Raw genomic sequence first — 18,724 nt, 5'->3', positions numbered from 1 at the left:
TCCCACAAGAATCAAGATTTTAAATATTTTTAGTGTTGTAATTTTTATTCCCATAAGAATCAAGATTGTAAAGATCTTCAGTATTGTTATTTTGAACAAATTTTTTATAATAGTACACCTAGATAGCTTTAGCTGAATAGTCCATAGTATAGTCCATAGGCCTTTAATTTAAGAATACTAAATACTTTTAGCATGTAATTTTGATTCGATTTGTTAATAGTACACTTAGATAGTTTCAGCTAAATTCCGTAGACAGTAGGTCCACATCAGCCTCTGGCTGCCTTTAATTTAACCCACTACACCAAATAAAGTATGCATGTAGGTCTTGCAGTTGCGTGCTTAGTTGCCAAGCCTTTAAAAGGGAGTGGGGCTGCGCATGCACGAAAGCTTGAGAACAATTAGATGGATTTCCGAACGTGTGTCTAGCGAAAAGCGAGGAAGAAGAGGTTTAATTCCTAACCATTCCAATGCGTAACACAAATTAAAGAGGGATTTTGAAGAAAGATTAAACCTTGGTCTTATTTGATTGTGAGATATCCGAACTGTTTTTAACGCGGACGTTTCGTTTCGGTGACGAAAGCAAATGACAAAACCTTTCTTCTTCCCTTGCTGCAAATCTACCGTTCGCTGTAAACAAAGACCTGCTGTCGTCATAAATATCTTGTGTGGCTCTGGTTCTTCCTTTCTTCACACGTTTCCCTCGGTTTTCACCAGCACTGACTCCATCAAGAGCACAACTAAGAATAACTACAACCAGCTTGGCCAAGTTTACAGACGACTTCATTACGCCGCCGTGCAAAGTGTAAAAAAAAAGTACGAGAATGTAAACTAACTCAAAGTGGGTAAATTCGAGAACAACAATTTGTATAAATCTCGGCCTTAGAAACGTCGAACTTTGATTAGAAACTGCGAAAAAATACGTGTCACTCAGATTATTCATGTTTATATACAATAACAAATTATCCATCTTGCTGGTAGTTACGAAAAGGAAGACCCCCCTACGAAAACGAAGACCCATTACAAAAATGAAGACACATTACTTGCAAATTGATCCATTAGTGGGCTGCCTTCCCACAAAAACGGGAAGCTTTTGGGCAACTGTTTGGGCCACGCACGCCACGTGGATAAAACCGCGTGCATCGTAAATTTGAAGACGGCACTTCAAAGCTTCTCACTGCTACTTCATTATCAACAGGATCATTCATGAAATGTCACTCAAATGAGTTTCCGGAAACAATAAATACAAAGCCTTTTATACAAGTTTTGTCTTGTGTGTTTTGCTGCTGGTAAAAATGTCATCGCATTCTTTGATTCGCTTAATATATTTGCTTTACGTTAAAAAAAGAGCTAAGGAAAACACAATTAAAATCAAACCAATACAGTTATCCTATTTCAGTTGATGGAATATATGAATTCCATATATCATCTCCTTGACAGTTATCTTATGTAATGTTATCTTTACTTCTAGCGCTTAAAGCGTCACGCAACGTATCTTCCATATGCAAGTCGTGTCTTTTCTGTTAAATCTCGTTTTAGCTTAAAAGCAGTCCCAGGCTCCATGAAGGCTCCTTGGGGCTCTACTGTTGAAATATTCCGTAATAAATTACAGAGGTACCAAATTCAGAATTCAAGATTTCCGTAAGGATCTTCATTTTCGTAGTGTGTCTCATAAACACAATCTTTGTCCTCAAAGGTAATACCAACCTCTTTTGAACTTGTTTTAGTAATGTGTCTTCGTTTTAGTAATGGTCTTCGTTTTCGTGATGTGTCTTCGTTTTCGTGATGGGTCTTCGTTTTCGTAGGGGGTCTTCGTTTTCGTAGGGGGTCTTCGTTTTCGTAGGGGGTCTTCGTTTTCGTGATGGGTCTTCGTTTTCGTGATGGGTCTTCGTTTTCGTAGGGGGTCTTCGTTTTCGTAGGGGGTCTTCATTTTCGTGATGTGTCTTCGTTTTCGTGATGGGTCTTCGTTTTCGTAGGGGGTCTTCGTTTTCGAAATGGGTCTTCGTTTTCGTAAGGGGTCTTAGGTCTTCGTTTTCGGGGTCTTCGTTTTCGTAACTACCCCATCATGATTCCTCATGGAGACTCAGAATCTTTTTCTTTATCCCACGCTCGTGACAAGGCGAAAAACATCTTTCTCTTTTTCTTTACCGAGCTCAAAACTTAACGTCTCTCTTATTGTATAAAAATTAATAAATTATTATTGTTTCCAATGTAAATTATAATGCTAATTAGACACTGGTCTGTATCTCGTACACCGTACGTCAGGGTCACCTTCAGCCTTACTCCAAATTAAAGGCCTGGCAACTAAGCATACAACTTTATATAAGTATTATGAGCGCAGTTGCGTGTTGACTTATAAAACGTTAACAAAGAAACGTAACAATGGCTCAACAGGAAATTTTTGAAGTTATGGCACCAGTTTCTGTAGAAAAAATCTATGGGAACGAGGGAGTAGGAGCGCACCAAGACGTAAATGTGTGGAGGGCTCAAATAGATTCCATCCCTCAAGGTGTTTATATGATCGGGGATGTTGCATTCGGAGCACATACGTCTTCCTTTCCTCTACACGCTGTGGTTCTGGTGAAGCCCTTGTTCGAGTACGACCATCTTGGCGACATTATCAAAGCTCCGTGTTCCTACGAGGAAATTTGGACCGGCAAGAGGTCCAGGGGTCGACAGGATGGCTCCTTTTGGCGAGTGCATGCTCCTCCAGGCTATGTAGCCTTAGGTGATGTGGCATGCAATAACTGGTCTCAGCCGACCCCTGAATTTACCTCCAAGTATGCCTGCATCCGACAAGATTTGCTTTCTGCCCATGCTGAGCTGTCTTCTCCCGCTTTGTGGACCGATAGGGGCTCCGGAGCAGAGCGAGATGTTTCTCTATGGACAGTGCGAGGCTTTTACCAGCCGACTGGATGTTTTAAAGCCCATAAAGGTTACCAGAAACCAAATTTGGAAGTATTCACTCTACCAGTCGCCAAGATATACAGGAAGGAGTGCTCCAATAATCTGAATAACTAACTTTTATATCGATGAAGGTAGTGCAACTTAAGAACTAACTGCAATCGCTTTTTAAAAGAATAACAAAACTTGTTCATCGCCGGTTAAAGAACCTTGGATAGCACTAGGTAGGACAAACAGGACACTCTTAAATTTGCTTAGGAACACTTAACTTCGATTACTTGGACTTTGGAATTTGCGGGTAACTCGCTATATCAGCAAGAAATATTTAGCGTACGTCATTTTGGATATGCAGTTCCATAGATTTTTCTCAGTTGTGTATGAGCATTATAGTATCGATCACAAAGTCTTTTTTATATTGAATTTGAAGCTGAATTTTGGCTACTCAGAATGAATCATTACGACTTGGCGGGGGTAATGTAAGCTAAAACCTTTGTAGTGTTCACTGAGGTATCAATAAACCAAACACTGATCAATTTCTGTATAAGACTAGACTGTCATCATTTCTTTTATGGCTCAACTATGCGTCTTAACCGAAAGCTACCCAAAAGCAAGACTCTTTCTTTGTTAAGATCGACTCTCGCGTTTCCCTCGAGACACAAAAATCATAGTGACAACGCATTTCCGGTATTTCTCGGAATTCTCAGTCATTTCTGCTCCTTTTAGTATGGTTTTCAACTTCATCAATTGCTGATATGTCTTTTTTCGGTCGAGTTAAATCATGTTCGGTTTTTTTCTCACGAGAAGATCTAAACCAAAGGAATTTAATTTTTATGGTTACTGCCTCCTAAAGAGGCGAAGCCATAATGTTGTCCTGTTGAGTGAGTGAGTGTTATAATGGAATACGAACGACCTCTTCGTTGACAACGAAGTCGGCCGAGTTTTACTGGATATTCCTCGCTCTTGGCTTTTGTTTGTTTCGGAAAATCTTCGGTCGTTCAACGCCTAGTAACGATTTCTTCGAACTGCTTCGAATGTTACGCGGAATATTAGCAGGTGACCACACTGTTTTTCGGTGCTACTTATTGTTTGTCTCGCACTGTACGACAGAAGACGATCAAAATTTCGCAATCATTTCAGAATGGCGCGTGAAAAAAAAAGCTGTACCTTGCAGAAATGTCTCAAAAGAAGTGATCGGCGCATCATGAAAATTTAAGGGGAAATCTTTTCTTTACATAGAGATAATTTTATCGTTTAAATCAGCGAATTATTCCCAGTAGATCCGAAGATATAATTTTTTCAGTTCTAACCGCAACACTACAATAGATGATAAACATCTCAAAGTAATTTTCACAGTAGCGTCTCTGGCACGTAATTGAAAAAATATATTTTTTTCCTTGCAGAAATATCTAAATAGGTTTGATCTGCACATTGTAGAAACTTGAAGAAAAATTTTTTTTATTCGCAAATAGATAATTTTACCATTTCAATCAGTGACAAATGCTCAAAAGAGCCGCTAAATTTGCGAAGCGAGCAAGGAAGTTGACTTCAACAGGGTGAGGCCATTCGATGGAGTGGGCTTGCAACCGGGCTTAGGAGCCTGGGGCTGAATTTTTAGACTAGTTTTCAGATCTCCTGATTATGACAACTCAAGATGGCGGCTCGCACGTTGAGTATGGACAAGATACTGAGATCTCTTGTTGGTGTAGGAATCGGAGGACTGATTATTGTCAGGGGCTCAGCTGAGTTATTTCCGCATCTTTATAAGCAAATCTATGGCCTTAAAGATGAAAAAGGTGCGTTGGTCGCAGTACCCGATCGTTGTCGAGAACAACTGGATGTGGTTGCGGAAAGATATGGTGTTAAAAATGTGAACAATGTTAACTTGTTTATCTATCGAGGTTTCCATGGTATTTCACTTGGATCATCTCTACTTCCCGCTGGAGCTGTAATAGGTTTACCAAGGTGGTATTTGTTTCAGAGTGAAGAAGATATTCGTAACTCCGGCCTTAAATTCGGAAAAACAGTTGGTTGGGACTCTGAATTTGGTAAGGCAGTGTCTGAAACATTCCTTCCAACAGACGACATGATAGCATTCACAATTGGCCACGAGCTCGCTCATACGGAGGAACATTTTCACTTAAAGTTATATCACACGTTTGCACCCCCAACGTGGCTGTATATTACGTACAGAATTTCTAATTCGACATCGAAAATTTTTAAACATCGATTTGATTTGCAAGCTCTTTTTTACCTTGGCATCATTGGAGTAAGCCTATTTACTTACACGCGCGTTTACCAAAAGTTGCGCCACTTCGCAGAATTTGATGCAGACGAAGTATCTGCTAAATGTGATCCTCGTATGGCACGAGGTGGTGTTGATTTTTTTGCAATGACATTGAAACGAAACTTGATGCAAAGAGCATTGCTTGGAAAGGAAGGAGAGAAAAGTTTCACAGAAGAAGGGAATTTTATAGCACGTTCTTTAATATCAACGCATCCACCCTTCACTGATAGACTTGATAGAGTGAAAAATATTCTAGAGTCATCCCCAAAGTAGAGTTTGTCAAGTGACATTTCAGGCCTGTAGACAGATTTTTACAAAGGGGGAGGGAGGTATTTGAGGGCTGAAGACTTGAATTGACAATTGCAGAATGCACAAGATTCATGGGGGTCGGGGGGTAGGTTCTCCCTGCAAAATTTTGAAAAATTGGGTTGTCTAAGACTGCATTTTAAAGAATGTTACTTCAAAGAAAATTTCTAGGTCAAAAATTAATCTCTGAGTAATGTGTCAAGCTCAAACCTCTTCGAATGCTTCTTACTTTCTTTTGATTCATCAATATTTAGTAGATGGACTTTTGTGGCCTGTGTGGGAATGTGTATACACCTGTCGTCCCTGCCCATAGGCCTGTATTTGGATGAAAATATTGAATTTTTTTACCTTATGTAGCTTGAGTGACTTGTTCAAGTGGAAGCAGAGTGATGGCAGCTGAGAGAAAGAGGAGTAGGAATAACTTTTGGCTTCTCAGTAAGGAGTCATCTTTGAGATTAGAGTCGCCTACCCAAGCTAGACATTTGACTTTACTTGAGATGTCATTATCAGTGTTGTAATAATTTTAAGAAAAAGGGTTCATGTCATGGATTTTAACTGATGTGTTGTGCCCTTATCAAGACACTCTCAAGATCCGCTTATGTTGTTAAGGGTGTTAAGTAACAGGTTCATATACATTTTCTACAGTCAATATTATTGTAATGGCTATCAGGTTTCAATCACCCTTTTAACATTTAAATAATTGTAAGTTTTAGTTATTATTTATAATTTCTGTCAATTTGTATTGTTAATCAGGGCTACACATGACAGAAATTTAAAAATTTTTTTTTTTGCCTCTAAGTACTCACCCCTTTCCACTTCTGTTGATTTTATAAACCTAACACACTCTTCTAGCATTACTGACTTTTTTACTAGAGAAAAATCCCAAATTGCATCTCTTGTGATGATCTGAGAGTTTTAAGCACAGTATTGGATTAAACCAAAACTTGAAAACCAAATACAGTATGCATGTAACTCTTTCACTTCCAAGATCTCATTAGTAAATCTCCTTACTGCCTTGCAAACAATTCTTATGATGCTAGCTCTGAGAATTTGATATTAGATCAAGTGATAGTCCCCCACCCTCCTTATTGATATTATCCTTTCTTGTCATCACTTGTCTGCTTGATATTGTATTGATTTTGTGAGGAAAAATTAATTCTTGGACGGTCACTCAAAAGAGTGAAAGGGTTTTTAGGGCCTTGCAAGCTAAAGTTGTTCAGTGCAGTTGACATGTCTCTCTCTCTTGATTTTGAAAACATCATAATATTCTATGAATAAGGGGAGAAGGGGTAAGGAAATTGACAAGAAAAGATATGGGTCCCAGGGGTAGGGGGGTTTGCTTTGGCTTAGCACTGAATAAGGTGGGGGGGAGGAGGGGGGAAAAGGTGGTTTGGTGGGGGAACAAGCATTTTTAATGCAAAAATTTGCACTGGATTTAACTCCCATGAGTGATCAAGACAGAGTTTCTCCTTACAATATCAATACATTATCAACCAGACAAGTGTTGAGAAAAAAGAAAAAAATCAATTTGGGGATAATTAGTTGATCCAATATTAAATTCTCTGAACTAAAATTATAAGAATTGTATGATTGATGGTAAGGAGAATTGCATATTTTATCTGGGAGTGGAAGGGTTAAGTACTGAAAGGTGGTCTTTTGTGCCGCAATGGTTACTGCAGACAACAAGCCTGTTTTCTTTATGTGTCTTTGAGCAATGAAAGACATGGAATTTGGGTAAAAATCGTTAAAAATATAAAGTAAAATCATGGAAAAAGCTTGTTGCATCTAGCTCTTTACCCTAACATCAGTATGAAAACTCTCCATGGTATTCTCTTTAGATTTCCTGAATTGCTGACAAAGAGAATCTATTGAACAATCATGGCCTTCTTTACCTGGTAATCATGATAATTTTCCTTATTCTTCTGATCTTTCTTAATGTTTGATTCAGGAGTCATTCTGTAAGGAAAAATTAGATGTTGGCCACTATTAGGAACTGAGAATTTTTTTTACCCACCCCACCCTAGTTACAAGCTCTCACCGCGAAATGGACTGGAGTGAGTGTAGAGGAGTAGTCGCCATATTGGATTATCAACACGTGCAGAACTATTTTACTAATATTAGCAAGCATGGCGAGTTTTGGACATGTTATGGAACTTGTAGGAAAGGTTGCGAACCGATTCATTGTCATATCCGTAGGATTTGGTATCGGTGGACTTTTTATTTACAAAAACGCGGCCGAGGCCTTCCCGAATCAAGTGTGCAAACCTATCGTTGGCCTGAAGGACGAAGATGGCAGCCTTTTGAAAGTCCCTGAGCGAATAAGAACACAGTTCGATGTAGTGTTGAATAAGCTTGGTTACACGAATGCCAACAAGATAAGCTTGTTCATAAATCAGGGTGTACATCCGATGTCGGTGGGTTCAACTTCCTTTCCAAACGGAGCTGTTGTAAGCTTGCCAAAATGGTACATTTTTGAGAATTACAAAGACATAGAAACGTGTGGAATTACGTTTCAAGGAAGGGACATCAGATGGGATTCTGAACTGGGTATAAAGATCAAAGAATGTTTGCTGCCTAGTGATGAAATGATAGCTTTTTGCATCGCGCACGAGGTTGCTCAAACGCAGCGATTGGATTACAAGGCTATCAATGCCGTCCTTGCACCAACGTGGTTGTACTTGACATATAAGCTCGCCTACATTGGCCCAAGGATGTTGCAGCTTCACACAGTGCTGGATATACTCTTTAAGCTTGTCCTTTGTCGTTTGAGCTATCTTTGCTACAAACAAGTGCACATGAAACTATATCATGATGTAGTTTACCAGGCTGATGTTATGGCTGCAAAGTGTGAGCCTAGAATGCTTCAAGGTGGGATAGATGTATTCACTAAGAAGATAGAGTTGAACCGTATTCGACGCAGACTGATGGGGAGGAAAGGACACAACTGTTTTACAGAGGAAGGGAATGACATTGAATCTCGCATATACCCTCTATTGACAGACAGGCTTAAGCGATTGAAGGACTTAGAAAGAGGTACTGCTCTTATAACAGGGGTATGAGTAGAGTTTCTTGTTGAGGTTCCAATGCCAGCACTCTTGTCAAATTGGGGTGTGTTAGGTTTTATCTCTCTCCTTTGTACAGACTTTGCTGAAGAGATTTCCTTTCATATCTTTGCTTCTTTCAGCAGATATATGATTAAGTCTTTCCTGAAGGGGAAGAATTTTTTGTTGGCAATCATTGCTTACTTCCAATATTCATAAATAGGGGGCCCCCATCTCCAGAACTTCATGAGAATTCTTACTTATTACCTTGAGTCTTCTGTGTTGAAAATTTTACTGGTTACTATCTTAAATGCAGAATGCTATACATGCACACATGGAAGAAAACACACCTTAATCATGTTTTATTTCATTGTTGCAAAAATTTTGACACTACAATAATCACAGATGCTAATGATAAAACAGTAAAGGCACAAATATGTGCAGAAAGCACTCTCTCTTAATTTCTATGACTTAGGGTTCTTTATTGGCCCTATGAGATCTTTTTTCTATTCTCAGTAGCTGTTGTGATTGCTTTGGTTGGGGTTTTAAGTGTAGGGGGAGAGGGGGGCAGGAGCTCAGGAGAACAGGGGGCAGGAGAGGGTGGGAAGTGGGAGAACAAGGGACGGGAAGCTTAAAGCCAGGTTTCTGATCCTCTTGATTAACCTGAAGGAGCAACATAATGAAGGGTGGGAGTTGGGAGGCAAAGGGGCACAAAAGTACGTGAGGTGGGAGAACATGGCACAGGAAGTGGGAGACTCTGACCCCCCTGTCCTGTCTCCCCCACCCTCTTTTTTTTAAGACACTTGTTCAAAAAACCACATTATCATTATGGATGGAATTGGCCTTCTCTCAGCCTTATCAATGTTATAATCAAAGGAACTAATTCTTGTTTACTTTCCTCTCTGTTTTAGATGTTACAAGTTTTTCAAATGGTGATCAAGCTGAACATAGTGAAAGCAGCTGACAAACACAAGCATCCTCCACATTCTTGTCCTTCGGCAGTGATTTGGTGTTTAGTCCCAGCAAATCTTGTTACCTTTGACCCTTTAACCCCAAAGGGTGACCAGGATCTAATTTCTCCTTACTGTAATATTGCTGAATTAAAAATTAAGATCATGAGAAATAGAAAAAGATCACCAAGTTAAGAGGCTGTGATTTTGAATTTAATTCTCCTTGTCAGTCGCAAAGGAAATGTATAGAAAGGAGTGTAAATAAATAAAAACAAAAAAATTGAATGGTTAGGAGTCCAATAATGTTATGGCTCATGATCCTTAAGAAATACCATTCTGAAACAAACTTACACTAAGACTGGGTAGTTTAGTATTACAAACTGAGTTGAAAATGTAAATTGGATACTGTAAAGAGTCTAAAGCTGACGCTTTGATTGCTCTGACAAAGGGATAATGCTCTAAACATCAGCTTTTACACTCTTTATGGTGGTTAATTTATGCGATCAACTCCGTTGATAATACTAAATTACCCTGTTGTACTCTCTTACTGATGCAGCACCACAGCTTCTAAATAAACTTACCCCCCTTTTATTCATTTGATAATAAGACCATTGAAGAACATAATGATCAGATCTATGTATGTATATTTACTTAACTGACCACTGCCCCAATGAGGCTTTTTAGGGCCAATACAAGCAAATTGGGAACAAACAACGCAACTAAATAAAATTTTTTTAAATCTCAACTGACAGGTGTCAGGCCAGTTGGCTAGTGACAGAGCACAGTAAAGGATTTGAACTTGGGACAACTGAGAACAAATCCAGTAAGTGGGAAGATAAAGGGCTTGAACCCAGGACCCCCAGATTACAAACCTAGTGCCCAAGCTTCTTAACTGCACTGTCTCCAGATGGAAAACAAAGACTCCTCACAATTGACTTGTTCACAACATGTGTCTTTGAAGCTTTGTTGGTTATAGTGCCCTCTTGGTATATGGGAGGGGACATGAGGGTTGGATTCTTAAAGGCTAATGTTTTGTTTAGACAGTCTTTTTCTGCAATGACTTAGATTGTGAAGATAGATTTGTCTCTTGAGTGATGCCTTGCAAAGTCTTTGCAAATATTTAAAGGAGGATAGATATAATAATAATAATAATAATAATAATAAGCTTTATTTCAACTGATAAGACTAATCAGCAATCTAATAGATTGGCTGGTATGAACTAGTGATCAGCATGATAAATAGTATCAATCAAAATCAAAGGAGAAACCCTATAAGGAACTAAAGTATGAATTAAAATAACAAAATATATAGAAAAGCTGATACTTATTTTGATACTTAGTACGCATGGCCTGATTTTGTAACCTTTCTAAACGCTGTGAGTTGTTCTTTCCACATTCCCCCTAACGATACAGCCATAGTCTACTATGGGTAATTTCGTTTGTTTATTGTTTATATATATCGCCAAAATGTCTTTTTCCTAGAACTGCAAACTCATGGCCATGTGATGCCTTGTTTCTCGAATAGTACATGGGTTCTGTTAGGGAAAGATAATATCATACTCACTCGCCCATCTTTTTGTAAGAGATTTCCCCACCCTCCACAAGCCCTCCCCTTTTTGTACATTACATTACGTTCCTCTACTGGCTTTGCTCCTTAAGAGGTCAGAGGTGACTGAAATTTTGCTGCCTTTGATTAAAAAGTCTATTTTATTAATTACAACGTCGTCATCTTACGGTTTCATATATGTCCAATTCACCCAAACCGTTGCGATTCGTCTACGGTCGTTCACGAATCGTCACACCGGATGTCGAATCGTGCGTTGACATACCGGAAGTCGAGGGGCGCGCGCACGTGAGCATATATGTCCAGTACACCCAAACCGTTGCGATTCGTCCGCGGTCGTTGATGAATAGTCACACCGGATGTCGAATCGTGCGTTAATATACCGGAAGTCGAGAGGCGTAAGCAATATTTGAAATTACCATGGTATGCCAGAAATCGAATCGGGCGTTCACATACCGGAAGTCGAGGGGCGCGCACGTGCACGTGAGCAATGAGTAGCATGGTACGAGGACATGACAACATGAACCTTCCACGTTCTTAAAGCGTGAAACGACCGGAAGTCTATCGTCAGAATATTATACACTATACAGCGTAGCAAATGTTGACGATTCGACACGGTTGGACTCGAATCGAACGACTCGTCACAGCAAATGACGATCCGTCATACCGGATGTCGATTTGCGGTGTCTTGCAAATCGACATTCGGTATGACGGGCCGTCATTTTTTTGTTACGAGTCGTTCGATTGGAGTCGAATCGTGTCGATTTGACAACATCTGCAACCCCCTATCGCAGACACTTTCGGAATATATTCTTTTCTCTTGCAAACTGATTTCCGGTATGCGTTTCCGCGTCATCAGAGATGGTTTCTCAGAACTCCGACATCACAACACCTCTAAGCCGCGAATCGACTTCCGGTTTGACGATTCGTCAACTGCCTTTGACGATTCGCAGCGGTTTGGGTGTATTGGACAACCCTCCAAACTACGGTCACAAGAATATAAGAAGTGATCTCCAGATAAAGAAGCCCTTGTCACCGCCCTATGAAATGTATGAAGAACAGGAGGAAGTGCAAATTGGTGTAAGGGTGTAACAGTGTTGGAAACCTAGAAAAGGATATCTCGCTAAAATGGACTCTTTTCGACATAGTAAGTGGCCAGACAACAAGCGATGTTCTGTGGAAGTAAGGTGAGGTATTTTATTGAGAATTCGACTGTATTTTTTTATTCGCAGGAGCGGAAGTAAATATTCTCACACAAACTCTTATAATTTCGCCATGACTCCTATTTCGCAAGATGGTCATCTCACAGCTGGAACTTTGGCCCCGTGTGAGCTGTCACACAAACTTGAGCGATCTCAGATTAATTTTTTAAACTAGATTGAAAATCGCTCCAAACAGTCGGCGTGCTGGGTACCATCATTCACATTTACGGAGACTAACTAAGTTTCCCTTTTCCGAAAACAGCTACAGTTCAAGTTATAACATAAACAGTTGGATTGACGTTGGTTAAAAGGCAATTTTACCCTATGAACCTATTTATATAGTCACAATGAAGCCTTTCGATTCAGTTATACTATTGGTTTGAGAGGATTTGATGCTGAACCTCTTATATTCTTATGGTCCGTTAAGCGGGATGAATTTTGTATCAGTCCCCCACAGATTGGAAATGTCGGAGAGAACCCTGCGAGATATCAACCAAGTTTTCTTGTCCATTTCCCTCTGACAAACTTTAGGTTGTTCCCTGTGTGCGCGCGGTCTTTTAAGCTCAACATTGTTTACTGGGCCGCGGTGTTCAGAAAGGTAAAATTCGAGCACGGTGATCGATATACTAGTTACCAGGCCTACTCGCCCTTTCGTGTACTCTCAGATCAAATATTCCACAAAAACAGACTAGAAAAGTGAGTCTTGTGAGGCAAAATCTAAAAAAACGGAGTATCTCGAGCTCTGCCTTTTCGACAGAGCTGCATCTCCTGAGAGGCTCTCGTTTGGCCCTTTTATTTCCAAGATATCAAAACAATCTTACACAATCTTCCACACATTCTTTATTACTTTAGCTCTGAGAAATTTTATGATAAATCAAGAAGTGTTCACTCGTTGATCTTTTGCTTTCTTCTCCAACCTATGTGCATGACAACGTGTTGATGTTGTAAGTAGAAATTACTCAATGTAAGTCTTGGGAGAGAAAGGATTGATGAAGACGAGTGGGAAGACAGGCGCGCGAAAAAATGGTGGAATTGGAGCTTGCGCAAGGCGGTTGTATTTGTTTTGCTTTCCATTTTCGTGCGTCCAATTTTTCCTCAAAACTCGTAAGAAGAGATCTGAATTGCCTTGAGATTCCAACGGTGTTGAAATAACATTGCTCAGCATGCAATGAGCTTTTTTCCCCAAGTGGTCAACCACAACAACATGATATTGAAGGGCCCTCAAGACAAAGATGACAAAGCGATTAGTCATAGCTACTTTTAAAAAAAAAAAAAAAATCATATTGATTCCATGCACACTCCAGGTCGTGTGCAGTATAAAGCTTACGTAACATTGAACATTACAGGATGAGGTCAAAGGGCTGATTTTTTTGTCGAATGACAAAGTAATTTCCCGCTCACATGACTTTACGAGATCTTTCGAAAATTCAATAACTCAAACAGAGGATGTCTTTTGTCAAACTTCATTGAGTATTGCTATTGTCATTTAATAGGTGTGACACAGATCCCTGCATCGACCAATCAAAAGTGAACCACTTACCAACTAAAGGGAGTGTAGCAGGTTAAAGTTCGCAGCTAAAGTTCTCGAGTAGGCGAGTGGCAACTTCCCGTTTTCAAGGGGATCTTCTACTGCAGCTTTGAAGAACACAGGCTGAAGAAAAGCATTGCTACTCAAAAGCGTCTCAAAAAAAGGTACTTAAAACTGGTTGTTGCCATGTTTAGGGTTATAGGAATGAATACGCTTAGTGTGAACGCAAATTGCTTTGGTGTTCATTAGTTTTTGCTCTAAAGAAAGAAAGGTTGATGAATTTAAATTTTGTCTGACGCGAGGGAATCGTTCTATTCTTAATTTCCAAATTTATTAGAATAACCTCCTTTAAATACTTCAATTCTTTTCTGGTGTCTAATTTCTAACACAAGTTTATTACAAACCACTGCGCACAGCTCATTTGTTTGGGCTTAGAGCTAACACTGACTTGGTTACCGTTCAAATCACTGATTTCGAGATGCTTGTTTCGCCATTTGCTTCAATTTAGAAGTTTACTTTTTCAGATTTATAGCTATCCCAATCTCTTTAAAATTTTAAAACTTGAGCAGTTCTAGAAGTTTTATCTTTAAATCGAAAAGCGCAACCAGTTTCTACTTAGCAAACCGAAACCTTGAAGTAGAAGCAGAGATCTTTCAATCGTTACAGTACAGCTGGATGCCATCCCAATTTCTTTAAAATTATAAAACTTGAGCAGTTCTAGAAGTTTTATCTTTAAACTGAAAAGCGCAGCCAGTTTCTGCTTCGCAAACCGAAGCCTTTAAGTAGAGTCAGAGATCTTTCAATCGTTAGAGTACAGCTGGATGCACCCAAAAACCAAGTCACGTTCGTTTTCGGGAGCGATCACACGAATTTTGCTTGGTCGCGTGCCATAGTTGGCACACGCTATCAAGCCAGAGCGAGACTGAGTAAACAATTGAATTTGTCACGGTAGGGTGACTCTTATGTAATAATTGTGGCAAAAATCATTACTGTATCACAAGATTCTTATGGGCGTGGGCTCTGGCTTGTCAAAAGAACCGCCCATCGAGCTCTCACTTTGAACCGAGAGGTACCGCGCCGGGATAAAGGTCATATCCACATCGGTCTCTTTTATCGGGCGAAATATTTACTAGCCACTCCTCTTCCCTTTTATAACAGTGCATTCGAGAACACCATCGGAGTCGACCGAAAATGAACCATATTTTGAAAAAAAAACTGGAGTCTCCATTTTTCATGAAAAAAATTTGAAGTGTAGCTTTCAACCACTAAGTGATGATCAATGAGATTTTAAATAGGCACTGACGTTTGACATTGCTTTGAGTGATCCTTTTGCAAATACACTCAGGGAAAACGTTGTTTGAATGTTTTACATGATTGGAGTTTTCGCGTAGAATATTTCTAACCAAAAATACCTAAGGAATAAGCACACTGGAAAAAGGCCGAAAGAAAAGAAATACATTAATAACATCAATAAGAACAAAATACACATTTCTTTGCTTTTTCCTGGATACCTTACCTTTCCTTTTACCTGCGTATATTCTTTCTCGTACCCTTCTTTGTTCTCTATTCTTGACTTAGGCTTTGTTCTTCTACTCCAGCTGTATCGCTCCGTTTCTCCATCTGTTCCTCATTTCTCTCTGTCTCTTCTGCTTCCTTTCCCTCTTTTCTGTTTATCTCTTTGCCTCAGTCTCGTTTTATTCTTGTCTCTCTATCCTTTCTAATAGCACCCTGAGTTTTCTGTGCAAGAATTAGATAAGAAAACTGTATTTCATCAGCTTTTCTTACTTATCGTTCCCACGAAGGACGTAGTAATTTTCGAGTATCATTTTTCAGTGTGTGCATCATAACAATGCCTTAAAACAAATCCAAATCCCAAAGATTGATTAATTGTATATTGCTCATTCGTGCTGACAAGTTATGCTTGACCTCGAGACCTAACATCATCGTCTCTCGTTTGAGAAAGAAATATATGCATGAAAGGGCCTCAACGGTAGTATCAAAGATCAGACTTAGTGAAAAGCCCAATGTGCTCATTTCGATGGCATCGATTGCAAGCATCTCAAGTTTCCCATTGCCTGTCTATGTCCTCTTAAAGATAGATCTTTGTTTGCAATCTTCTCAAAACGTACTTTTCAATTCCATCTCCACTGTTGCTGTCTGCGATGAAAACTCTGATGTGACTTGTATCATCTGGCTCCAGCGTGAACTAGAGCACTGGAGTTCTACAGCAGCTTTCCAGTGGACTTGATTTTAACCTAACGTCCCAAAAGATTGAATACATTTTATGATTCAAATTTCTTTCCTTCTCATCGTCATCTCTCTATAGCAACTGGCTAAACACGTCTTGCAAGAACATGCTTCGATATTCTGGAAAAAGAAGGTTGAAACACACACCCCCAAAAAAACCATACAAAATTCTTGCCAGTGCGAGAGCAGGATGTTTTATTTCTTCTTGAATGCTGGTATTTGTTTGCCACACGAGGTAGATGAAGGTTTTGGGTCCAACCGAATGGTTGCTTAGTTATTCTACCCGACTCCTGCTGAACTTGCCGATTTCTGCCCATCTCTTTGAATCAGAGATTACCTTCCATGGAATAAGTAGAATGGATATTAAGGAATTTTGCTTATTCTTTGTTCATGCACGCTGCTAGTTGGTTTCTTAAAAGATATCTCTAGTTTTTTAGATGTATCTCCTTATTGCAGTAATACTCTGTGGCATTCTTTCACTTGGGCGATTGAAGTTAACTGAATTCCTTTAACCTCAAAAATGCAAACAATGGCATCTCCATTCAAGTTTCACCCTCGACTTCCATAAAAAATGTTATTCGCATAAATTGTTATTCTCCGTAAACGTAGCAGATTCAGAGCTTATACCAGCATTTAGCTGCCTCGATCGAAGTTTCGGTGACCTCCTAATAGAGCTGCACTAAGAGTGTGGTTCAACAGTACTTTAAAATTCTATTTTCGACTGCAGCTGCTCCTCTTCAATGTTGTAAGCCATGTTTAAAAGGCCAGAAAAAGGATCAAAGTATCGTCAGCTTCCTCCAGTGATCTAGTTGGATATTGCTTTCAATAAAGTGCCCTTTTGTGCGCTTCAGGGAACCCTCTGGCAGTGAAATGCTCTTGATCCATGGAGTAAATCCGCTTTGATGATAAGACTGAATTTTAAGTTGTGAGCACTGAGCTTTGAAGAGTTATTATGATTGAAACAATTAATTCAACAACTTTGCTGCCATAGTCTTCCTCCTCCGGATCCTTCAATCATTTCGGTGCTCATACGTACTACATGTTTTTTACGGATGTTCTGAGAGCGAAACATAAAGAAACAGATTAGCATCCTCAGAAGTCTTTCTGCATAGTTAAAACTAAAGGATGTTACTCGCTCTCTATTGTTTGTTCATGTTTGCTTCATACGAACTTGTCTTTCAACACCCCTTGCCCCCTTTCAGATAACTAATTCACAGCTCAATGCTCGCTCGCATAATTTTCATCTTATCGTCGATACTGTAAACGGTACCGTGGTTAGCCTCGAGTATTAACATCTTCCAGCGTCAGATCTTGCAATTTCTCGCTTGACCAGAGATAACCAACATTTCACGGGGATGCAATGAATGTATTACATAATAAGCACTGCAAATGTCCATGAAAACTATCCTGATCAAGTTCCCTCTTTCCTTTTCTCTGCAAAAAACTGCCGAAGTGATTTATTACCGTTGAAATCTTCTCCAGATTACGTATTTCCATAGCAAAATAAGCTCATGAACCGGTGATCCTTGCCATAATCTGCACCTCTAGAGATCTTTACACAGTGTCATAACACGACGCTTTGATCACAAAAAAAGTTGTGCCAATCTTGAGTCCAAACTCCAAATTTACGTGGAGGATCTGACGTCAAATTATAGTATATTATCCTATGATGAATGGAGATTTAATCGTACATTGTCCAAAGTACACTTGTTGAAACATAATTCCTAATCGTTAGCTCCCTTTGCCAGTTAAATTAAGCTCACAAAAAGTATGACCTCATTTGATTTAAGCCCACAAAAAGTGTGACCTCATTTGATTTGTGTTACGATGAGGTGAGTGGGGTTAAAAGTGACTAACACCACCTGTGTAAGGTGAGTTTTCAACATGAGATGTGAAAAGATGTTTTTGGTTGTTTCTTTCTGATACATATTAAATGCTTAAAATAAGATTGAAAAGTGTAAGGAAAGGTTATGAAACAGTTTTTTAAGGTGAAGAAAATGTCAGTAAAATAACTAGAGACCACAAAAGAACATGCAATGCTTAGGATCGTGGATATGAAATTAGTTGACAAATACAAACTTGAAATATTACCGCCAATTTTTCTCTTACTTGGCAAAAACGCGAAACTAGGAATAGTAAGCTACGGTGCCAAATTAAGAAAAACACTGAAATAGCTTTGTCGTTCAGCTTACAGGAGAGCTTATTGATTATAACCTGATCTTTTCATGAACAGCCCAAGAGTATTGATTTACTGACTGAATAACAAAGTCAACAATATTCTTTTAATGTGACAACTAGGGTTTTTTTTTCAAATCTGTTTTTTAAATAATGATTCAATAGAAGAACAGTGTTTGAGAGGTTTTCCCTTAAAAAAAAGAAAAAAAACCGTTGAGGTAATATCTGCCTTTAACTGCAGCGTAAGAACGGTGCCGTACCGGAGATGAACTTTTTGTCATTGGTGATGCTGTGGCCTTGCTTCATAACAATAACGGTGTTTTGCCAGAACACTAGAGCGTGCGGAAATTATCAGTTGGCCCATTCTATAATTTTATGAAGATATCATATACGTGGGAAGTTGTAAGGCGCCAACGACGCTTTAAGTCGTTCGATGCGTCGCCAACGTAGCAACTCAGGCCTCTTGCCGTTAAAACTTCTAAAGTTCTTGAGTATTTCTTCCCACTATGAATAAAACTTTCTTCCAG

At 39.3% G+C, this 18,724-nt stretch overlaps 3 protein-coding genes across 3 annotated transcripts; all 3 read left to right on the top strand.

Annotated features, from left to right (window-relative positions):
* Positions 1-2,345: 2,345 nt before the first annotated feature.
* Positions 2,346-3,425, top strand: LOC131786856 (uncharacterized). Its single transcript, XM_059103928.2, has one exon. It carries the CDS (start codon positions 2,380-2,382, stop codon positions 3,016-3,018), a length of 639 nt encoding a protein of 212 aa, XP_058959911.1. The 5' UTR covers positions 2,346-2,379; the 3' UTR covers positions 3,019-3,425.
* A 1,127-nt stretch (positions 3,426-4,552) lies between these two features.
* LOC131786844 (transmembrane protein 177) lies at positions 4,553-6,835 on the top strand. The gene has a single exon (XM_066172804.1). It carries the CDS (start codon positions 4,553-4,555, stop codon positions 5,456-5,458), a length of 906 nt encoding a protein of 301 aa, XP_066028901.1. The 3' UTR covers positions 5,459-6,835.
* Positions 6,836-7,560: 725 nt separating this feature from the next.
* On the top strand, positions 7,561-9,767 carry LOC131786851 (transmembrane protein 177). The gene is made up of 2 exons (XM_059103922.2): positions 7,561-8,524; positions 9,444-9,767. Exons 1-2 carry the CDS (start codon positions 7,618-7,620, stop codon positions 9,494-9,496), a joined length of 960 nt encoding a protein of 319 aa, XP_058959905.2. The 5' UTR covers positions 7,561-7,617; the 3' UTR covers positions 9,497-9,767.
* Positions 9,768-18,724: the final 8,957 nt, after the last annotated feature.

Source organism: Pocillopora verrucosa, chromosome 9, assembly GCF_036669915.1.
Source record: "Pocillopora verrucosa isolate sample1 chromosome 9, ASM3666991v2, whole genome shotgun sequence".
NCBI lineage: Eukaryota > Metazoa > Cnidaria > Anthozoa > Scleractinia > Pocilloporidae > Pocillopora > Pocillopora verrucosa.
This window is presented reverse-complemented; position numbering and strand designations above follow the sequence as displayed.

What these genes read in the sequence shown, in the direction of transcription:
- LOC131786851 (XM_059103922.2), top strand. Translation starts at nt 7,618, where the DNA reads ATGGCGAGTTTTGGACATGTTATGGAACTTGTAGGAAAGGTTGCGAAC. An exon ending in ATTGAAGGACTTAGAAAGAG is followed by an intron (nt 8,525 to 9,443) that starts GTACTGCTCTTA and finishes TCTCTGTTTTAG; the next exon opens with ATGTTACAAGTTTTTCAAAT.
- LOC131786844 (XM_066172804.1), top strand. Translation starts at nt 4,553, where the DNA reads ATGGCGGCTCGCACGTTGAGTATGGACAAGATACTGAGATCTCTTGTT.
- LOC131786856 (XM_059103928.2), top strand. Translation starts at nt 2,380, where the DNA reads ATGGCTCAACAGGAAATTTTTGAAGTTATGGCACCAGTTTCTGTAGAA.